The 22,150-nt window shown below is 36.7% G+C and overlaps 2 protein-coding genes across 10 annotated transcripts in view; one reads left to right on the forward strand and one right to left on the reverse strand.

The window, feature by feature from the left end:
• Positions 1-22,150, reverse strand: part of LOC108156055 (acetylcholine receptor subunit alpha-like) — a 65,555-nt gene that overhangs the window by 30,888 nt on the left and 12,517 nt on the right. For 5 of the 9 annotated variants that reach the window (XR_004472032.1, XM_033389703.1, XM_017287332.2 and 2 more), the window contains 2 exons: positions 16,412-16,521; positions 8,610-8,790 (listed from right to left, as the gene is read on the reverse strand). The exons of 1 other annotated variant lie outside the window; for it this stretch is intronic. Coding sequence is in view for 6 of the 8 variants with exons in the window: in XM_033389703.1 (XP_033245594.1) it covers positions 8,610-8,790; positions 16,412-16,521 (291 nt within the window). In the remaining 2 variants the exon portion in view is untranslated. Of the gene's footprint in view, positions 1-8,609; positions 8,791-16,411; positions 16,522-22,150 lie in introns of those variants that run through there. 3 more of the 9 variants (XM_017287331.2, XM_033389702.1, XM_017287335.2) reach the window with 2 other exon arrangements.
• On the forward strand, positions 4,406-5,478 carry LOC117187318. Its single transcript, XM_033389717.1, has 3 exons — positions 4,406-4,796; positions 4,849-4,981; positions 5,077-5,478. Exons 1-3 carry the CDS (start codon positions 4,628-4,630, stop codon positions 5,087-5,089), a joined length of 315 nt encoding a protein of 104 aa, XP_033245608.1. The 5' UTR covers positions 4,406-4,627; the 3' UTR covers positions 5,090-5,478.

Consider the following 22,150-nt stretch of genomic DNA (forward strand, 5'->3'; position numbering starts at 1 on the left):
AAAGGAAGCCCGTGTCGATTGGTGTAAGAAAATGATCAAAAAACACGATTGTGAGGCTGTGTTTAACATCATGAATACCTATATATGAATTTGATCCCGAAACTAAACATTAATCGACGCTATGGGTGTTTCACAGCGAGCCAAATACTCAACAATTCAACGCCTGTTGGTTCGGTAACTGGTCAACAGCAACTGGTAATGTTTGTAAAGTTAGGAAGATCAATTTTCAGCAGGGATCGTTAATAAAATCAGCCACTTCGAATAGTCGCATAGAAAAATTAAATATAAAAATATAGTGCTCTAAGGATAATCTATGCATATCCACTAAAATTTTTATATTTTCAGTTTTACGGATAATCTTTGGTTATAAATATTTTTATAAATTTTTATTAATAACTAACCATAATAAAATAAGGATATGTATACATCGCAGCCCGACAAAGTTAAAGGAACGTTTGCCAAAAAATACATTATTGCGCACAACAGCACAAACTGTGCTCGTAACATAATAAATTTTGCGAAACAAGTGTTTCCCGGCACATACTATTCGGACTTAAAAATTAGCAAAAAATTAGTTTGAGGTAACACCCAGATGGGGTTGAACTTTCTCCAAAATCGTTTCGAAGTTACATCAGAAATTTGAAAGCTTGACCACAAGAATTCTAATATTCAATTGACCTGCTGTTACTCACAGTTCGTATGTCAAATACACAGGATTGCATCTAAGATATCGTAAATGGCGTATTTTCTGCCGCCGTTTTGTTTCAAAACAAGCAATTGAAAAACTAAAAGGAATTTGTATCATTCTGTATATTTGAGAAACAACTATGTCAGCTGTTTTTTTTGTTTTGCCAGAAGCAATGTTAAAATTAAACATATCGACCACCTAAAAACAAAAACGTAACGTTTTGGCGGAATTGATCCTGCATTATTTTGTCCGAAAATCCACATCTCCGAAAAAAGGGGTTGAAACCGTTAAAAATAGCGATTTTGGCCCTGACGTGTTAGATATCAGAAATAAAATACTGAACCATCCCATTCAAATGATGCCAAACTGATGTCATGGACCCTTAAAGCACGGGTGTATTTATATTTATTATATATTACATATATCTATTTATATATGTCGATCATATTGGATCCGCCATATTGCATTTATAAAGTCTGACTTCAAATTACAGTTTAAGAAGCAACCCAAAAAATTACACTCGATGGACTGCGATTTTTCAACAATAAACGTGCCGGTTACATGTATCTGTGATATATATTTGCATTTGTAAGATACTGTTGTGTCTGTGACAAAAAAATTACGGACGTTGACGACCCAAAACTATTTTATATATTAGAGAGATAATGGTTACGCTTGAAAAAAACTATTTTTTGACGGGAAGTTTTTGGAGAATTAAGGAAAACCTACCTTTAAATACGGACTGTATTTTACTAACACAGTCCGAGTTTTCGCACATCGCCCCACTCATCAGATTTTTTAGCCACCCAAAATATCGAGAGGTCTTCTGCATTGCACACATTTCCTTACATCTAACTGGATCTTTTTATTTCCAGATATTTAAAAAAATTGAGTGTTCAACGTTTTTAAGCGCCAAAAGAGGCTGATAAAGCCTTGTTTTGGACTGCCGCGAAAATAAGTTAAAAATGTTCATAATTAGGCGGGAAACTCAAATAGCAACCTACGTATGTATATGTAAATGTGTAGGTGGATATTTAAGCGTCATTTAAGGTATAAGGTATATAACAGCACCATTGCAACCCTTCCCAACATGGTGCTTTACAATCCCGTCAAACAGCTAAAACTTGCAAATAAAAACATAAAATATTTTTATCCCCAGATGCGGGTTGCATTCAAAGTGTAATTGAGTACACTTGTATTTATCAAATATGGATACATAGTAACTGTGTACTCTGCATTAGCGTAGTGATAAATTTTTTTTACGAACCTGCTTTACTAAAAATTCTATTAATTGTGTTTCTCATAAGAAGTTATTAAATTTAATAACTGAGTGCATCCACTTTCAGGCAGATCACAACTTTTATATGAAAATTATGTTCAAAGAAATTAAAAAGAATATAATAGTAATGAAATGTAAGTAGGCGCCAACTTAATAGAGAATAACAAATTAAAATTAAATTAAACACACATTTTTCTAATTACACCCAGGAAAAAAAGGCGAACTCTGAAATTTCATGAATTTTTAACTTCTCCAGCCTAGGGCTTCCTTAAATGTTATTTAATTGATAATAAATCGGTGCCTAACAAAAATACATACTAAATTGTTTGATGTCATATTCGTATAATTAACGAGGAGGAACGTTGGGAGTTGCTGAGGAGACCGCAACTCTACATTTATACCTGATAGTTAGTCAGTATGGCTCTCCTCCGGCAGACGCCGCTAATATTAAACGACACGACAAAATTGCGTGTCAGAGAGACAGAAAATCAGTCTGAGCGTGTCGTCGGGCGCTGCGTAGCCACTGCAAATTGATTTGTTCCTTTTGGCTATAAAAATGATCCGATCTGATCCAGATTCAGCAACCGGATAGATATGGTCATTCTCTATGATTGTGAGTTTTTAGTTTTCTCGAATATTTAATATTGTGGATGCAACAGCTTTTCGTCCTTTGTGGGGGCGGAAGGGGGTGGGGCGAAATTTTGAGATATAAGTTTTATAGTGAGATCTAACAGGAGTGTGGATACCAAATTTGGTTGGTCTAGCCTTAAAAGTTTCTGAGATTTGTGGATGCCCCAGATTTTCGTCCTTTGCGGGGGCGGAAGGGGGTGTGGCGAAATTTTGACACAAAACAGTCAAGGTCCGAGGACAACCAAATTTGTCCAAAAATCACCCTTCATCTCATGGTATGTCTTCTAACGAAATTGCAATAGCCAATCTAGCACAGCACCCATTTGCTAGAATGAAATCGTTCGGAACAACAGAAATAGCACAACGGAGAACATTTTTTGCTACCACTCATTGAAATAATTCTAAAAGACAAGTCAATTGAACTCAAACGCGTTTACTTTCATATTAGAATTCCATTCGCAATGAAGAAAAATAAATCGCAAGGATACACGATGTCAGTTTGCGGCTTAGAAGTAGGAACACAATGTTTTTCACACGGATATTTATACGTGCCGCAAGCAAACTATCGAGCTAAAGATGGGCTGACAAAAAATATCTTACACTCAATTTCTCTTAAAAATTAGTATTCATTCATATTGATGCTGGTTATTGATGCTGACCAAGACTATATATACTTAATGGGGTCGGAAATGCTTCCTTCTGGGCGTTACACACATCCACTTTCCCCACTATACCATTGTATTGATTTGAGTATCGCGTATACAAAAAAAACGAGGGGGAACGTTGTGAGTTACTGCGGAGACCGCAACTCTACATTTATACTCGATACTTAGTCAGTATGGCTCTCCTCCGGCAGACGCCGCAAATATTAAACGACACGACATAGAGTGCGTGCAAAAAACTATAAAAACAGCACACCAAAAATGCATTTAATTTTTTTAATTGCGTGCTTTGAAGCGAAACAACGCCAGAAGATTTAACATGTCTAACAAGCTGTGAGTAACAGCATGAAAATTGTAAATTAAATTTCTAACGGTAAAAAATTGATATATTGCACATACATTTTAAATTAAATACATATATAAATAGCTGTGTTGTTACGTGGAAAATTTACTACATAAGGAGCACAATCTGAGCTGTTATTTGCACATTTGTGCTGCTTTTCCCAAAAATGTATTTCTTGCCAAATAACCAAATCGGGCTGCGACAACTGTTGGCAAGAAAACGGAAAGTATTGTTGCTCTGACCAGTTATTTAAGAGCCAAATTTGAGGTTGGGTAAAAAAAATTTATTTTTGAAGAATGAATAAGTTACATTGCATCAATAAGTCATCTATTTTTTTTTTATGCGATTAGGGTTAATTTTGTTTTATAAAAAACGGTTTACGTTCAACTTCCGTGGGGAAAGTTTTTCCGTTTTGAAAAAGGAAAAATCTTGCGTTTTGTGAAAGTGGGAGCACCAATTTTTTTTCGTTTTCAAAGGTGAATCGAAATATTTTCATGAACGTGAAAACTGGAACCTGCCTGATAGTTCTTTTTAAGTTCAGCAGCTAGACCGACTGTATCATTGACTTTTTTTAAATTTTTAAATATTTTAAACCATTTTGATGAGGTTCTGAGTTACGTTGGCTGCTATTTATATTTCGAGACTTGGCAATGCTAATTGCCATAATAATTTGTTTAAATTTTTTAGCACATATGTTTGTAAAAGGTTTTTTTTTTTGTACAATTGCTTGTTTTGTTTTGATTTGTTTTGTTAACAACCAGATAAAAAAATTAATTTGGCAAAAAAGTTAAAATTTCTCGAGAAAGTTTTCATTTGATTATTTTTCAAAACTTTCGACGATGTGTCGATGAACTTAGTTCTTTGTATGACGAAAAACACAATCAAAAAATTCATTTTATCACAGTATTTAATCGTTAGCTAAACAGCAATCGACCGTGTGGGTGTTCCAAGATGAGCCAAATCCAACAAAAGTTGTTCGAGTACGAAGCACTTCGAAGCAAATTGTCGCCTGTTTCATCGGGAGAATGGGTCATGTCGCCATTGTTCCCCTAGAGCAACGTAGGACTGTCAATTTTGAGTGGTACACGACCATTTTTTTGTCGGAGGTCTTCGGAGAAATTCGCAAAACCAACTGCCCAGCACGAATCATTTTTTATCGTGTCAATGCGAGCTCTCACACATCTCGACAAATAGGTGAATTTTTATGCAGTCGAAACATCGAATTGATTACTCAATCGCCCTACAGTCCTGACTTGGCACCCAATGACTTCTTTTTATTCCCTCACATCGAAGAAACGGGGTGGTTTACGATTTACGAGCGCTGAAGAAGCAGTTGTGATATCACAGGAGTATATAGGTTACATCAACCATAAACTCACGTATGTATATTCTGTCTGAGTACAGGGTATAAAAGTAGAGACCCGGCACTTTCCGAAGGGATTGGCAAAGAAGTAAACATTTGTACCTGATGCAGGTCCGACACATGACTCAAATGCTGCCCGCCAGATAGTATCTAACGGGAGGCATTAGAAGTTTCGGTCTAATAGTTGCTGTAGAAGGAATGGAGCGCTGTTAATTTATCCAGATTTGGATGCAGTTATATTAACAACAGAATGTTTTGATTTTATTAACGATCCACCATTCCATCAATAAGATCAAAGCTACGTTTAATATTTCTACAACAGTAGATGCAATTTTTGTGGTACTCTTAAAAATTCCTCGTCTTCCTTATGTGAAATAATGATGAGGATGTCGAAACTTCTATATAACGCATAATTTGAAACGATAAATATTTGCATACGTTTGTTATAGAGAAATTTTAAAGAAAATTATATGCTTAAAAATATTTACAAATTTAAAAGTGGTGAATAATACAGCGAGCTATTAACTTATTATATTTTCTTATATTATATTAATTATATTTTCATACTGTAAATCATTAAAAAAAATTCAAAAATTCATTTTTAGACCCTCCGACCTTTTCTGTGTTCGGCAGAATTCGAAGGGACTTTCGTAGCGAAATTAAGAGGTTGAATTACATCACTGAATCAAATAATGATATCAATTCTGTGATAAAAAGATTTCTTAGAGTTTTGTCAATCTGTACCGTTTGAATGGTCAAACTACAGAAAATAAAGCGGAGTTTCTTACATACTTGTTTTGTGATATATTTGTATAATTTCAATTGTTTAACCTTATTTCAGGTATGTTTCATATTGTCAGTCATATAAGCTTGGTACTACTATAACTGAACTGATTGACAAAAATTAGAAAACATTTTTTTAAAATTCAATATATACTAACAATAACTTTCAACGGTTGGTTGATTTTTCTCAAACTAAATAGCCTTATATCGCTATTTTTTGTAGAACCCTGATGTATAATACTTTCTTCTTTAATAACACAGCCCCACAAAAAAAGTGTCATTTTGGTGCCCTGAAAACAGAAAACGCAGAATCGTAGAGGATGACTATATCTTTTAGAGTGCAAAATCTAAACCAGATCGTATAATTATTATAGCCAGAATAAAGAAAACAATTTAATTCTCTCTCGCTCAATCTCTCTCTAACTCACAGGTTTCATGGTCGGCTTTGCCTATAGCAAAATGTGAGTGCAAGAGTCTCAGAGACTATAAGAGCTAGAGCAATCAAATTCGGTATCCACACTCCTGCTATATCGGACCTTGACAAGTTTGTTTCGAAATTTCGCCACACGCCCCCACAAAGTGTGGCATCCACAATATTGAAGAATCGAGAAAACTAAAACTAACGCACAATCATAGAGAATGACCATATCTATCAGATTGCTGAATCTGGATCAGATCGGATCATTTTTATAGCCAAAAGGAACGAATCAATTTGCAGTGGCTACGCAGCGCCGTACGACACGCTCAGACTGATTTTCTGTTTCTCCCACTCGTTGTCGTGTCGTTTAATATTAGCGGCGTCTGCCGGAGGAGACTGACTATACTGACTAAGTATCGGGTGTAAAAGTAGAGTTGCGGTCGCAGTAGCAGCTCACAGCGTTCCCCCTCGTTTTTTTTTCTGGGGCTGTGTAATTTATAAGCAAGTTTACTTCAACTTGAATCCAGGTAAGTATTTTCAATTACTAATCGAAAATAAATTTTATTATATATACATATTTCTTATATAAGCTACACTTAGCACATACACATTTTTAATTGGAAATATTACATCTTTCTTGGTAAATTATAAACTTGACCTTTATTGTAATGATACATTTGGGATCGGTTACATTGTTTATATTTTTGGCGGTTACCTCTTCTGAACAACAATTAGTTTCATTTCTATCACTGTATGCACGCGTGAATTAAAGTGACTGGTGAATTAAAGTGGCTCCGGATTCCGCATACTTTTGCGTTTTAAGTTTTCGACCAAAACGGTCCTTTTTTGTTTTTAGGTGCTCCCGATATGTATAATTTTCTCATGTCGTGTTAAGCGTACAATTTAGTGCATTGCGCATACAAAAGCCTCTTTTATACGTAATAGAGATTTTATTCCGATGTATCGATAATCAAAAGAGCTGATAAATTTCAAATCTCATTCTGCGGTTCAACTTTTAGATCGATTTTAATGACGAATTCTTGCACGAAAAACGGCCAAAAAAGAGCTGCAGTAGGAACAAAATCCTTTGGGTAGCTCTATTTCGGCCAGTTTGGGTGAGGCAGCACAACTTAAATCGCTGTAGAAGCCAAACCTCTCGTAACCGCAAAATTCTGTTCTTCAATTTGGAAAACAGATATTCAAAGAACATATAGAAAACGATTTCAGAGATATTCAGGAACATATTTTTGTAAATTCAAGTTATTAATGTTGAAACATAACCCAAAAACGACATCCATATACTAGTACATCCTAACATATCATCAATTAGACTCTCACATGTCTACCAAAAAAATTGGTAAATAATAATTCCTTAGGAACGTTAAGTTACATATTGTTTCAAATGTGGATGATTATTTTACAAAAATAAACAATTAGACAAAATTTTAACTTTAATAATTTATCGTAGCCCGATTGACTTAAGAATTAAGTCATTTAACAAAATTTTCCTTAATTTATTCAAAAGTTATTTATTTATCAAGCCGAAATGGCCCAATGTCCCAATATGCGACAGCACTTACCATGAAAACGGAAAATTAAGAAATATGTGCTTATAAGAAATGCAAAAGCTATATTTCTCTGGTAATGGTAGCAATTAATTGTTAATGCATCAAAAAGACATATATTTTGTTCTTTTCCAAATAAGATTAGTTTTGTTGTATAACATGCCGTTCAATTCTCATTTCGGTGAGAAAATTGTTTCAGTTATGAAAACGGAAATAATTTGCATTTTGCGAAAACGGGAGCACCAATTTTTGCGTTTTCAAAAGTAAATCGGAAAGTTTTTGTGAAAATGAAAGCCGGAGCCTGCCTGAATATTTGAAAAAATATTTTTAAGAATATACCTTTATGTATGCTTATGTATTAAAAATCAAGTTACATATAATATATGCGCATTTACTTTATGAAATCAAATTTAAATATCTTCTATATAATAATAATTGAAAAAACATGAATCAGTATACAAACAATAGATGTTAATTTCTTTTATGTACAAAATTATGTATTCAACATTGGAAAATTTTAATTATATGTAACAATGAGTACAGAAATATTAACTAGAAAATCAAATAAGTGTGAATGATTTCACGAACCGTCTCCAGTGCATTAAATTTTTCTATATTTATTTGTATTGGTCATTGGTATTTCAATTACTTAATTAAAAAAAAAATATATATATTAAAATGCCTTGAAATTCAAATTAAAATTGTACGTAAATGCAATTTCAGAATATTGTGTATTTGGAACGTAGGGCGAAATTTCGCTTCCTTTCAAATATTCGATTTTTTAACAACAAAAACAAATACATATACATTATAAAATCAAAAATATATAATTTTATATTAAATTTAAGTAAATAATAGGCAGATTTTGACAGACCTACCTTAAACCCGTCATAAGTCCAACTGCCAAACTTTAGAACACATGTCTGTTCATCAAATGGGAAATATTCTACATCTATCTCACAGGATGACTTGTATATAGCTGGCGGCTTCCATTCGACTAATCCTTCAGAGTAAATTGTGGCTTTTGTTGCAAGAGTCACTTCGAAGTTACCATCAGCACTACATGATATTTTTTCAATATCCGTATAAATTATGATTATTTTTTGTATTTTGTAATTATAAGGTATATTAGGTTAATCGAGTGTATTTTTAGAATTTAATTTAATCTATTTCTTGAAATTCAGCTATTAATCTTTCTGCAAATGGTAATATTAAAATATACATACACACGCATCTGAATGAGTATATAATTTTGGGCGATAATAGTGTCATTTAAATAAGATGCAATATTATTATATTAAAGTATCTAGTTCACTTTAAGACAAAAACAAAAATAATGATAATGAAGAATGTCTCAGTATGATAGATTAATTAACTATTATATCAGCATATTGTTAGGTATAGACGTTTTATGGCTCTCGTAGATCCATACAAACACAATATATATGTTTTTTTTTATGATTTGTGTCAAACAATAATTCTATACTTTTATGAGTTTTAGGTAAATATTGATTTTTTTGCATTAATTTATAAATTAGTCCTCATTATTGCTTTCAGTATTTTTAAATATGATTCCAAACGTGCTTGGGCAAATAACGAGATATGTTACCAAGCTTAGGTTATTCTTATACACTCCCAGGGGATATAAATATTTTAACCTTTTGTTTAAATGGCAGAAGGAGGGGTATTCGAAGCCATAAAGCAGCAATGTCCAGGCTTTTTAATGTTGGATCAGTCAAAAACCAAAAAACCCCTTATCTGCGTTTTTGTACACCTTTTTGTATTATCGAGCACTCTCTTTTGCAGTATTTGCTTATGCTTCTCGAGTCGAGCAACAAAGTGCCGTGTTATACGGAACGATGGGAGCAGTTGGAAGCAAGGTCGCAAAGTATGTCGATGGTTGACCAGTGAGTCCCAATTCATTGTCCCTATAGTCCATACATCGTGGCTAATAGCTGCCCATGAAAATGAGGCTGAGCTTACTCTTATCGAGAATGACTAAATTTGCAGAGATAAGACAAATTACGGAGATCTTTAGTTTGGATTGGATGGAGTCCAGTTATCTAGGGCTCTTCAAGGTATATGGGAAGAAACCTCGTTGTATAACTAGCATTTCTCAGGATGGAGGATATTTGTAGTCAGGTTGACAACCGCGAGTTGGCTACCCAAGAAATTCGTTTATTATATCAGAGGCTTAAGAATGTTGTAACCTATTCTATACCGAAGACCATTCTTACACTCGTACTTGTCGGTCTGAAGAACAAACGGCTGCCATCAAATCCCCAAGTCGTCGTCGTTCCCAACATTGCAAGGATGATCGGATAGCCCTATCATGTATTTAAATGATTTGGTGTTGGTTCTGAGAATATAACTTCTTTTCCAGCTAAATCTAAGCTGTTTTGTGAAGACCGATTCAAGCATATCGTGATTTCTACTAAGATAGTACCCAAAGTGTTTAATTTGACATAGTCACGTATGGTACAAAGCAATTGTCATATCCATTAGACTCCAATTGTTTTGCGAAATTTCTTTGTGGAATACATCAGGAGAAAATTTCATTAGAGGACTTCAAGATGTCAGGACTCAATCCACACAACTCCTTGGTCGTGGCAATTTTTGACGGCTTCAATATTACGAAGGGGTAATGGGATCCACGCAGAGATAAGTTCTGGGCAGGCAAAGGCCAATTTTAGTTTAATCAAATTAAAGTTCAGAAGGTCGAAAATAATTATTCAGAAAATGTGGAGGAATTTTAACTAGGATGAGACGTTCAAGACGAAGTGGATATAATTCTGCCAGAATGTTGCTGGTGTCCTGTGACGAGTTTTCTTAACCCTTTTCCAGCGTGGAAAAGTGAACGTGCAGCTCAGACGCATCTGCTTTGTTAGAAATCTTTTGTCACCTCTGAACGCGATTGACATACAGAAGCTGAAGTTAAATGGTTCCGCGCTGCTTGTGCAAGTTTTAAGGATAGAAGTTTTCAATTTTAGATGAAAAATTAGTCAATAAGTAGCAAAGCCTTGTAGTCTCCGGTTTAGGACTCTTTCGGATTAATACAGTGGATTAATAAAGCTCGTGATCCATTTATTTTTTCGAAGAATCACCATTTAACGTTTGTCTTCATAGACAATTACCATCGCAGACACCTCCGTGTCTTGGGAATTCCCAAAAGATGGCATAAGTCTTTAATTTGACATAGTCACGTATCAGCTCGTCATGGATGAGCCCTTGTCATATCCATTGGGCTTCAAAGCCATTTATGGAGCTAGACAAAGATCTGTCGACGGCTTCGATCCATCTTGGATGTGCCTAATCGTCACGTTTATATGCGAAAAAAACAATGAATTTTAATAGAAAATAGTTCGCGCATAGACATATTAAAAAAAAAAAACACAAATGAACCAGGAACAATATAAAATGGAGAAAGCAGAAGTGTGTGGTAGATTAGTATTGATTATTATTTTGCAGCCATTAAAAATATAAATAACAAAAATTCCGAAACATTTCCGTTAATGTCGACCAGGACAGATCCAGCTGAAGCTCTATTATTCTTTCATCAACCAAAGTGCCGCATTGAAGCGGATTAATCTGGAAAATCCAGATGGAGCAGCAGGAAACCGATCGAGAGATACTCCATTGAATTGCGAGCAGCCCAGGCCAAACCAACTTTCAAACAGAGCTGCTACAATTTGTAAGGGAGTCCAAAGAATAAAGTTTATTGTACACATATGTATTGTTTTAGTATAGCAAATAACATAGACACCGATTAACATCTGTCAAAAATTCCCACCGTTTCCTCGAGATGTGCTTAGTGTGCAGAGCATATAAGGGATTATTTTTTAACATGTATTAACCCAAGAAATTTTTGATCTTGTCAGATATGTTCCGGGTTTAACATTAAATTAAAAAAAAGTATAAAATAATACAACAAAAATTTGACTTATACCAATGAAAAATATTCTAAGCTTAGTCACATTAAAATATTGCCTTACGAGTTCGCTTTCTGCTTACGACAGCTTAATTTTTTGTCCCGTACGAATCCTTGGTTTCTTAAAACTGTCTTGAAAACGAAATATTTTTTAAAGTCAACCTTGCACAAATAATTGGTAAAATCAAACTTATAAATTAAGCTGCCGTTTTATTTTAACTTTTTTGAATTTAAATGTTGAACAGTGATCCGTGCGATGCAATTACGGAAATGACCATACTTGATAACGTTCAGTAAAATTTGTATCAAAGACACCGGTCGAATACTCTTATAAGAGTCACATACACATCCAAAAACAGAATAATCAGCCAGGCTCCGATTTTCATTTACTTTTGCGGATTACGTTTTCAGCCAACACGTTTACTTTTCGTTTTAAGGAGCTCCCGGTTTCACAAATTTTTGGCATCGATATGTGTAATTTTCTCCTCGGTTCTGGTAAACAAAAAGAGCTGACCTGGTTGTTTTGAAAATATACAGCGTGATAAAAAGGATTTTTTTTCAATTGATTGTTTTGAAGCAAAAAGACGGCAGAAAGTACGCAAGTTAAGAACATCAAGAAATCTTATATGACAGGAAACAGTCTTCCTTACCCAGATGTTCTGTTACGTTCGTGTTTTAAGCAAAGTCTGTGCTGTTACAAGCATAATTGTGCTTGCCAACGTTCCCTTAACCAAATCGGACTGATTCAGCTGCTTGGACCAAAAAGATAAAAGTGGTTGCCCTGACCAATTGTTTACGAGCCAAATTTTAGTTTGGGCTAAGAAAAATGTATTTACAAAGAAAGCGCAAGCCAATTTGACTTGATATAGGTGTTAAGTTTATGTTAATGCATCAATAAGTCATATATATTTTCATTTGGCAAAAGCCGTTTACTTTTCATTTCGTCGAGGAAAATGATTCCGTTTTGAAAAGTATGAAATCTTGAGGATAGTGAAAACGGGAGTAAAAGTAAATCGGAAAAATTTTGTGAAAGTGAAAAATGGATGCTGGCTGAATAAAATAAACAAAAATCGTGATGAGAAAATTATTCAAATTGATCATAACTTGAAGGTATCAATATTATCGTTTTTTTCTTTGCTCTACATTTCGCTGTCTCATTGCCTTTGTATACTGACGCGAGTTTTCTATTGATATCAGAATAAATGCAATAACGCAGAATATGCGTTTATATTCGCAAACGCACACTATTACTTTATGAGATTTGTGTGTTTGATGACACGGAAAGAAATAAACAAAATTTTGTAAAACTCAATGATTTTATTTACTTTATGTTTTCGTTGTAGAAATGGGAACTTTTACTAACTCCATTTAAATAATGTCTAAGGACATTGGCAGGCTCCAGTTGTCACTTTCGCAAAAACTTTCTGTTTTTGTTTTAAAAAACCCTACAATTTGGGGCTCCCGTTTTCGCACAACGCAAATGTTTTCCGTTTTCAAAATCAAAACAACAAAACAAATCTTAATTAAAAGAAAATAATTTATAAATCACTAATTGATGCATTATAATTGACACTTTTAACAGATCAACTTAGGTTGTGCCCTCAAATTTTACTCTAAAACAATTGGTCAGGGCAACAACACTTTACATGTTTTTTACTAACATAACAGCCAGCCGCCGGAGCCAGATTCGGTTATCGTTACATCGAAATGAAATCTCTGTTACCAATAACAGGAGATTTTATGCTCTCTCTTACACATAATTGTATTACACTAATAACATTAAATAAAAATTGTGCCGTTAACAGGTCGTAAGAAACTAAAAATGTGCGAAAACGTGAGCACCTAAAAAATAAAACTGACCGTTTTGGTTGAAAACGCAAAAGTAAGTGAAAACCGGAGCATACCTGGTATGTCTATTTTTACCTTTTTCCTTTAATGGTTAGAGGCCATAATTTTATTTTTAGATCTGTTTTTTTTCTTACTAGTGGTGATAGTTGCGCTGATAGGCAGAAAGAGGCAAAAAATATTTTGAAAAAAGGCACCTACATACATATATATGTAATACATATTATGTACATATGTACGTTGAATTGTAACGTTAATTCTTGATACCACTAGGTTTATGCTTTATGTACAAAAACTGCGTTTTTTTTAAACGCTTTAACGCATCCCTAATGTAAACAGATGCAGGTCCTAAGTTGCTAAGGTAACCGGATATTCGTGTTGGAAGGCTTTGTTCCAATCTGGTGGGTGGCAGCGCCGAGACAGAAATGATCGATTGTTTCAGTTTAACATTAAAATTAGCTAATCTAACTAGCTGGGCGCACTGGGCATTCCAACTCGCTAGCAAATTTGGATTTCAAAAGTGTAAAAGTCGATCATCTCTGCCGCTGCTCTGCTATCAGCACGACTAGAAAGCCAAACTAAGGCATACATATATTTCGCTTACTTCAATTTATTATTTTTCCCCGTAAGGATATCTCTTAGCATGCTCACCAGCAGGCTAGCCAGTAAAGATCACATGTATGCTTTCCAACTGGTACAAACTGGGTCATAAATCTTCTGCAATACAAAAAAACACATTTTTCTGTCTATCCATACCATGACCATCGATCCATTTTATAATATTAAAGAAAGTATTAGTTTTATCGTAACAAAAAAAAAAACAAACAAAAAGTTATAAAGCTATCAAGCCAATTTCTATATAAAATAATTTTTTTTTTTTTTGGATCCATGCAAAATATTATTCGCTTTTGTATCCTGTGCTCTTTGTCTTGTGCTGTATTGGAAAATGGTGTTATGACCTTGCAGTCGGTTTTAACACTGTCGAGCAACTCTTTAAATTTTAGTAGAGTGGAACTCAAAAGTTCCAAAGTCTTCCACTGGATACGATATAAGTCTTTTCTTCTGGATATTGTTTGTTTTGCTTGTGCAGTTTGTAAATTAGATTGTTTTAATAACATATCTCTTTTTTAGGTACACATACTCCGTATAATTGAAATAATTATTTTCATTCAGAATATTTTAAATTGAAACTATTTTATTTTTAAAATAAGTAAAAAAGCAGTTAATAAAAAAAATGTAAAATAAAAAAATAAAAATTATTTTTGGTTTACTCTTTAATTTAAAAAGTTTCGCTGCCTATCAGCAGCCTGTTCACAAGGTGTAAATATTTATTGTTTAGCTACATTAAGTATATCCGAATAGTATGATTGTTACCAAAGTGGACAATGTCACGAAAAAGCGTGAACATTTTTGACTTTGGATTTCTTGCACATGAATTCATTAAGAGTGAAAGCAAGAAATGATTGATTGACAAAGAAAATTTATTTTAAAGGGTTGAAAATTAAACATTTGTTTTATTTGTACTATACAAATATATGGCAGTGTTCAATAACCCACGTTGTGTATTTTTCAATGTTTTCAATTTTTCATGGCTATCAAATTCTATGGCTATCTTGCAGTGTACTTTTTAACACATTTGAGCACGTACGGCAAAATACGAAGCAGCACAGAATTGTCGAATGTTCACCAGGCAGGGTGTATGTGGCACTCGTAATATGTTCAGAAACAATTTTTGAATTGATATCCATTATAAATCGTATATACTTTGATACAAACGCCCACCAAAAATTCACGCAAGGTGGAAGAAAAATATTCATGCAAAAAGAAAATGGACCTGAACCCGAACCGCCGCTTTGGGTAGAGCTCATGAGCAACGAACGCTCATAAGCAACCATGTATGATTTCTTGGGTGTTTTTGTTTTACCCGTTCATTTCGAACCGGCGCAAACCAATCACTTCGTGTGGCTGAACAAAATTGTTTCACTTGTAGAAACTCTGAGTTAATGTTGCAGCTCATTGACATGTCCATATCGCCGAGCCTAATCTATCTTACATACAGTATACGCCATACGTCATTATAAATTTTGTAGTTGGAGAGTCTGACGCTTAAGTCCGATTGTTATATTGGTTGGTTATATGTTGGTTTCTTTGTGAAATAGTACAGTACTACTTTTCTGTAGCACAGTTATTATTTCTTTGGTTGGTTAAACAGTTACTTTGAAGTGTAGGGGTATTGTAATATGTGTATGGCTTGAGCGTATCTTAATTTGTAAGTCAGGAGTTTGTTGTGAATTTCACAACGTATTTTCGGTGGAACTACTTTGACAACTATCTAGGAATTAGAAATTTGTAAAATGTATACTTTCTAACAACAAGTGCTTTTATTTATAGTTTGGTGTAATTTTGGTTCTACACAAACCACTTCTAGGCAATTGTTACTGATCATTCAAAACTCGACAGAAAGTATTTTTCGCAATTCCCTAATGTGCAGTTGGAGTTCTCAACCCGATTTCAAAGTCAGATATGAAAGATAAAAAGATAAGGGGGTTTACTTCATTTCCAAAGTGAATTAAACCAATCGACTTCTGGCAGACTGCTTCCAATCTTATATTAAATAAGTCTTATCTAAATATATAATTAAGCTAATTTTGAATAGCCTTCTATTTTATAATTTTTTGTATTCCCTATAATTATACCTAATATGAACTTTTCCCCATTCTTTGGAGATTTAGTGTTTCAGACTAGTAGACAATTTTACGACGGTTGGACGACATTATATTCAAAGACTTTTTGATCTTTTGTTGAACTTTTAATCTATGACGTACAACAAACTTAAAAATAAATGTCCAATTCATAAAACTAAAGTAAAAGTATTATTGAAATGTTATTTACATCTCTCTTACTTACTTATTATAGAGAACGATATCCGGTCTCCAAATATGATCAGATGGTACATGTAACATATGAACTCCTCCATACTCTTTTGGCTCCCATCGCAGTTTGTAATCATACCATGACTATAAATTTAAGATATATTACAAAAGATTAGAGTGAAATTTATAAGCGAAATAAGGAGATTATTATTATTTTTTGGCAGAGGGTATTATGAATATTTCTAGGAGGAGCATAGCACTCCTTTCGCGTTATAGCAACTTTCAAAGGTCTAAAGCTTTATTTAATACAGCACAGTTACTGGTCTATTGAGGATCCTGTGAGCTTTGAAAAAGCCACTAACCAGACAGTATAGATGAACCATAAAGTAGATGAGCCAGCTCATAGAACGAATTTGTCGCACGTCGAACACAGACTATTGAGTCCCATGGGGTTCGGGTGTGACGTTTGGCTACCGCCGCGTCAGCATGAGCCAACGCAGAGAGAACATCTTTGCATGTGTCAGTAAAGACACAATACCCTGCAGTACGGGCATCACTTATAAAATGCATGATTTTTCGGCAATGCTCGATGACAATGTCATCGACTATGCCCTAGGACATCTCCATGTTAATGTCAAAGCTCATGGTATGGCCGCAAATAAGGGTTACTTTTTGTTGCTTTTTTTGTTTGTTTGTTTTGATGCTGAATGATCACAAATTGAAATTTCGTGCCCACCGCAGATTATAACAATTTAATTTATAGTAATTCTATAGTACGGACTTACATTCTATTTCTTTATTCTTTTTTATTCCCGAGAATTAGAGAAGAATAAAGACATATGTATTTATAATGTGTGTAGGGTTGGCAGCCCTTTAATGAGTATCGATCTATCGCTAGGGATAGTCAAGGGTATGAGAGGAAGATATATCTATAGCTAAGTAAGAGTTCGACTGCGGGAGCGAGTAGACGTGCAGAGAAGAACGTGTTAAGAAAAAGAAACTTATTGTAACCATTTATTAAAATAAAGACAATACAACGACGTGTGGCTTATATTTGATGGAGTTTCTGGAGCGGATTCTTACTCACTTGTAGGGAGCTCACCAAGGATCCCTACAATTTGGGGGCTCGTCCGGGAAAGAACCTCAAGTGAATGTGTATTCGTGTACAAGTTGCCAATACCATCAAGTTTTGCGCAAAATTGTGAAATTACGACCAACGAAGCAACGAAGACGAAAGCAGATGCCGAGAAGCGGCAGTGAGAAACGAAAATAAAGAGGAAAGAGGATGCAAAACGACATTATTCGTTTTCGTCAAAAGAGCAAGGCAAACGTCAAAGTGCAGAGAGCAGAGGTAGCTAACGACGAAGAGCTACAGAGCTACAAAACGACGAGGCTACAAAACGACGCAGACCCGAAAACGACGAGGAAAGAGGAAGCAAAACGACACTATTCGTTTTCGTCAAAGTTCAGAGAGCAGAGGTAGCTAACGACGAAGAGCTACAGGGCTACAAAACGACGAGCCTACAAAATAAACGCTGACCCGAAAATAAAGCGGAAAGAGGACGCAAAACGACATTATTCGTTTTCGTCAAAAGAGCAATGAAAACGGGAAAGAGTGAAAAGCCAACGACGAAAGTACAGAGCAAAGAGGACTGAAGAGACGTTCAGATTGCGAACGTGCAGAAAAGAGGAAAGCAGCAAACGACGAAGCAACAACAGAGGCACTTCGCACGGCCACGTGCGGCTTGTATACCCTGCGAACGAAGACGACGCAAAGAAGGAATCTACAAAGCAAGGGAGACTTGAACGACATTATTCGTTTTCGTCCACAATGCGAATGTAGAGGAAAGCAGCAAACGACGAAAACAACAACAGGACAGTGACTTAGAAAAGCTTGTAGAGGAACAGTATATTTTAGAGCTGCAGCAGGAGAAGAAAGTCGCAAGATAGCCAGAGATAACATAGTGCAGATACAAAATAAAAATTTCAAGTCGTTCAACAAGTCCCTGAAACCAGAAAAAGAGTACCAAGTTAATTATATGGTAGGGCATGCAACCGACGGTCGAGCCAGACCTGGAGCCCCCGGAGTTCCCTAGCATAGAGAACAAGCCTGGGTCGGTATCGGACGTGACATAAGTGGTTTCCGATGACATCCTAGATGGTTATGTGTCAGACGTGAGCGATATTACTAGGGATCTCATGCACATCGGGGTCGGGGAGGAGCTGGACTCTTCGGAGAGCGACCACGACAAAACAATGGTGGAGGTGAACCTCAGGAATGTCACTGATACTTTTGCAGATTAACCTCCACCAATGTACGGCAGCATGCGCTGCTCTCTTGCTTCACCTAGCCAAGGGTGGAGCCGACATAGTCCTCATTCAGGAGCCCTGGATCCTCGGAAACAGGGTCTCTGGTCTGAGGACTCCTGACTATAAGCTATACGTAGCTGACACCGCAGGTAAAACCCGCACCTGCATTCTTGCAAAAAGAGATTTGCACTTATTTTTGCTCCCAAATTTCAGCAATGAAGACCAAACAGCAGTGAGCCTCGAAGGCCAGGAGCTCTCACTGATGATCTGCTCCGCATACATGGGTCATGATCAACCAGACACCCCTCCACACGCGCCTCTCCGGGCTCTAATCGCAGACTGTTTGGCCAAGGACATCTGCCTAATTGTGACGTGCGACACCAATGCACATCACTGTCAGTGGGGAAGCACTGACCACTCAGATGGTCTTATTAAACCGGGACAGTGATCCCACCTTTATTATTAAAAACCGCAAGGAGGTCCTGGACCTCACACTTGCCTCTCATGAGTTACATGGGAACATCGTATCCTGGAGGGTCCTGGCAGAGCACTCCTTCTCGGACCATAGGTACGTGGAAACCGTTTTCTCTTTTTCACTACCGAGACCAGCTCAATTCCGGAACCTTAGGCGGAAAAACTGGATTCGGTACTCAGACCACCTCTGTCGTGTTCTCCCTGAGACTCCACTTGAGGAGGAGATTTACAAAGAAGCCACGACTCATCTTGTTAAACTATTTACCGACGCCTGCAATGAGGCGCTCGATAAATCGTGCCCCTCTGGCAAGAGCAGAGGCCGGAAGAAACCTGAATGGTGGAATCCGAAACTGAGGGAACTCCGGAAAGCCTTCCGGAGACTCTTTAACAAAGCTAAGGCTGAGAACATTGAGCGGAACTGGGCCGAATACAAGGGCAGTCTGTCAACTTATAATAATGAACTGAGGAAAGCCAAACGCGCCTCATGGCGTAAGTTCTGTAGCGATATTGAGAATACGTCAGAAGTCTCCCGCTTGCGCAAAGTTCTCTCGAAGACTACACCCACTCTGGGCTACCTGAAGAATGCCGGCCAATCATGGACAACGTCCAGCAATGAGTCGCTAAATCTTCTCCTTAACACCCACTTTCCCGGCTGCGATGAAAAAAGACCATACTACATGGCGGCTCCTTCCGTTGCCTCAACTGATATCATGAACCTGCTAAGCCAGGAGAACATTTCCTGGGCAATCAGAAACTTCAAACCATACAAGTCTGCGGGACCAGATGGCATCATCCCTGCCCAACTGATTCACGCTGGACAAAAAGCCACTAATTGGCTCAAAAGGATATACGAGGGAATCTTCTCCCATGGATATATCCCGGAAACCTGGTTTCATACCAAAGTCGTCTTCATCCCCAAGGCAGGCAAGCCCTCGCACACTGTCCCCAAAGATTTCAGACCCATAAGTCTATCGTCCTTCCTTCTGAAGACGATGGAACGGCTTTTGGGGATGCATCTCACGGTAAATATTCCGCCTAGTCTAATCTCAGACTCGCGCCTTTAATAACATCCTCCCGAAAGCCATCACGGACTGGGGTTGACTCCCGGACGGTGAGCCTGATCGATCAGATGCTACAATGCAGGACGGTTGAGGCATCACTGGGGACGTCAGTCTCCACCAGGTTTGTCAGTAGAGGCACCCCGCAGGGTGGCGTCCTCTCGCCCCTCCTATGGAACGTGGCAGTGAACGAACTGCTGCGGGAGATAGAGGGGGGTGGCTGCCGCGTGGCGGCGTATGCGGACGATGTTGCTATAGCGTTCTCGGGTAATTTCCCGCAGACGCTGTGTGAGTGCCTGACAAGCACACTCATGAAGATGTCTGGAAAGCCATCGGACTAAAATGGGGAATGACCCACTATATAGTTCAGTGGCTTTACACCGCCATCATACGACCGATCATGCTCTATGGAGTGGTGGTATGGTGGCCAGTCTTAGACAAAAGGACATGCCTCAATAAACTCAGCAGAGCTCAACGCATGGCAGAGCTATGCATAACTGGCGGGACTACTCCAGGGGAAGCCCTGGATACTGTGCTGAACCTCCTCCCCATAGATCTCATGGGAAAGAAGGTGGCAACACTTTCCGCACTTAGAATGAGTGAAGCCAGACTGTGGAAGGCGTCCGCGGTTGGGCACTCGGAACTCCTGATGAGACTCCCGCAATTACCAGAGAGGACAGATTACTGTATTCCTAGTGATCACCTCTCGACGCCCTTCCAGGTATCAATCCCACCTAGGGAGGACTGGGAGATGGGCGAACCAGGACCTGCAAATGCGGTTCACTTCTACACTGATGGCTCAAAGCTAAACGGCCGCGTGGGAGTCGGAGTCTACTGCAGCGAGCTGAATATCAGTCATTGCTTCAGGATCCCGGACCACTGTAGTGTGTTTCAAGCGGAGATTGAAGCCATCAAGGAGGCCATTTCTATCGTCTCCAAACTACGTCTAGACACGCACTTAGTGTGCGTCTTCTCGGACAGCCAAGCGGCTATTAAAGCTCTAGGCTCAATATCGTCGAACTCAGCGACTGCAAATGACTGCCGCAGGTCTCTGCACGAGATCGCAGAGCAGCTAGATCTCTTCCTTATATGGGTCCCCGGCCACAGGGACATCGAGGGGAACGAAATAAATAATATATATAAATATAAATATCACTACCTTACAGTAAACATAACAAAAACTGAGGAAACTTATGCAAGCCTTATAGAAAAGGCTAAAAATTTCAAAGAAGTAATTCAAATACAATATTTAGTAGACAAGCTCACAAGGGAAATAAACGGGCTGAAAATAGCCAAACGCAGTAAAAGAGGACTAATAAACATAGTCGGTACAGCTTATAAATACTTATTTGGAACATTGGACCAAGAAGATAGGAAAGAACTAGAAAACAAAATAGACAGTCTAGCCAAAAACAGCATCCAAACCAATGAGTTAAACCTAGTAATAGAAACGATAAACAAAGGACTTGAGGCGATAAATAATTTAAACGAAGAAAAAAAAACCAACAATTAAAAATTTTGATATTTAACCTCCAACACTTCACAGAATACTTTGAGGATATAGAGTTGGGTATCTATGGCAGCTATCTAGACTTGGTATATTCAACCCAAAATTATTAAAACAAGATAATCTGAAACATATACATTCTGAGAAAATATTACACATCAAAACTTCAACATGGCTAAAAGTAGATTCTAATGAAATATTAATAGTTTAAATTATTCCAATATTAATTCCATTATTAAAAATAATGTATTCGATAAAGACACTAGACAAATAATAAAAGACGATTGCATAAATGGCATCATACAACAAAAACCTGCAAAATGCCCTTATACAAAAACATATAAGAACATTCAAGTAAAGTATATAGAACCAAACATTTTGGTAACATGGAACCTTCCAAGTACCAAATAAATTAGTAATAACA

This window comes from Drosophila miranda, chromosome 2, assembly GCF_003369915.1.
Source record: "Drosophila miranda strain MSH22 chromosome 2, D.miranda_PacBio2.1, whole genome shotgun sequence".
Classification (NCBI taxonomy): domain Eukaryota; kingdom Metazoa; phylum Arthropoda; class Insecta; order Diptera; family Drosophilidae; genus Drosophila; species Drosophila miranda.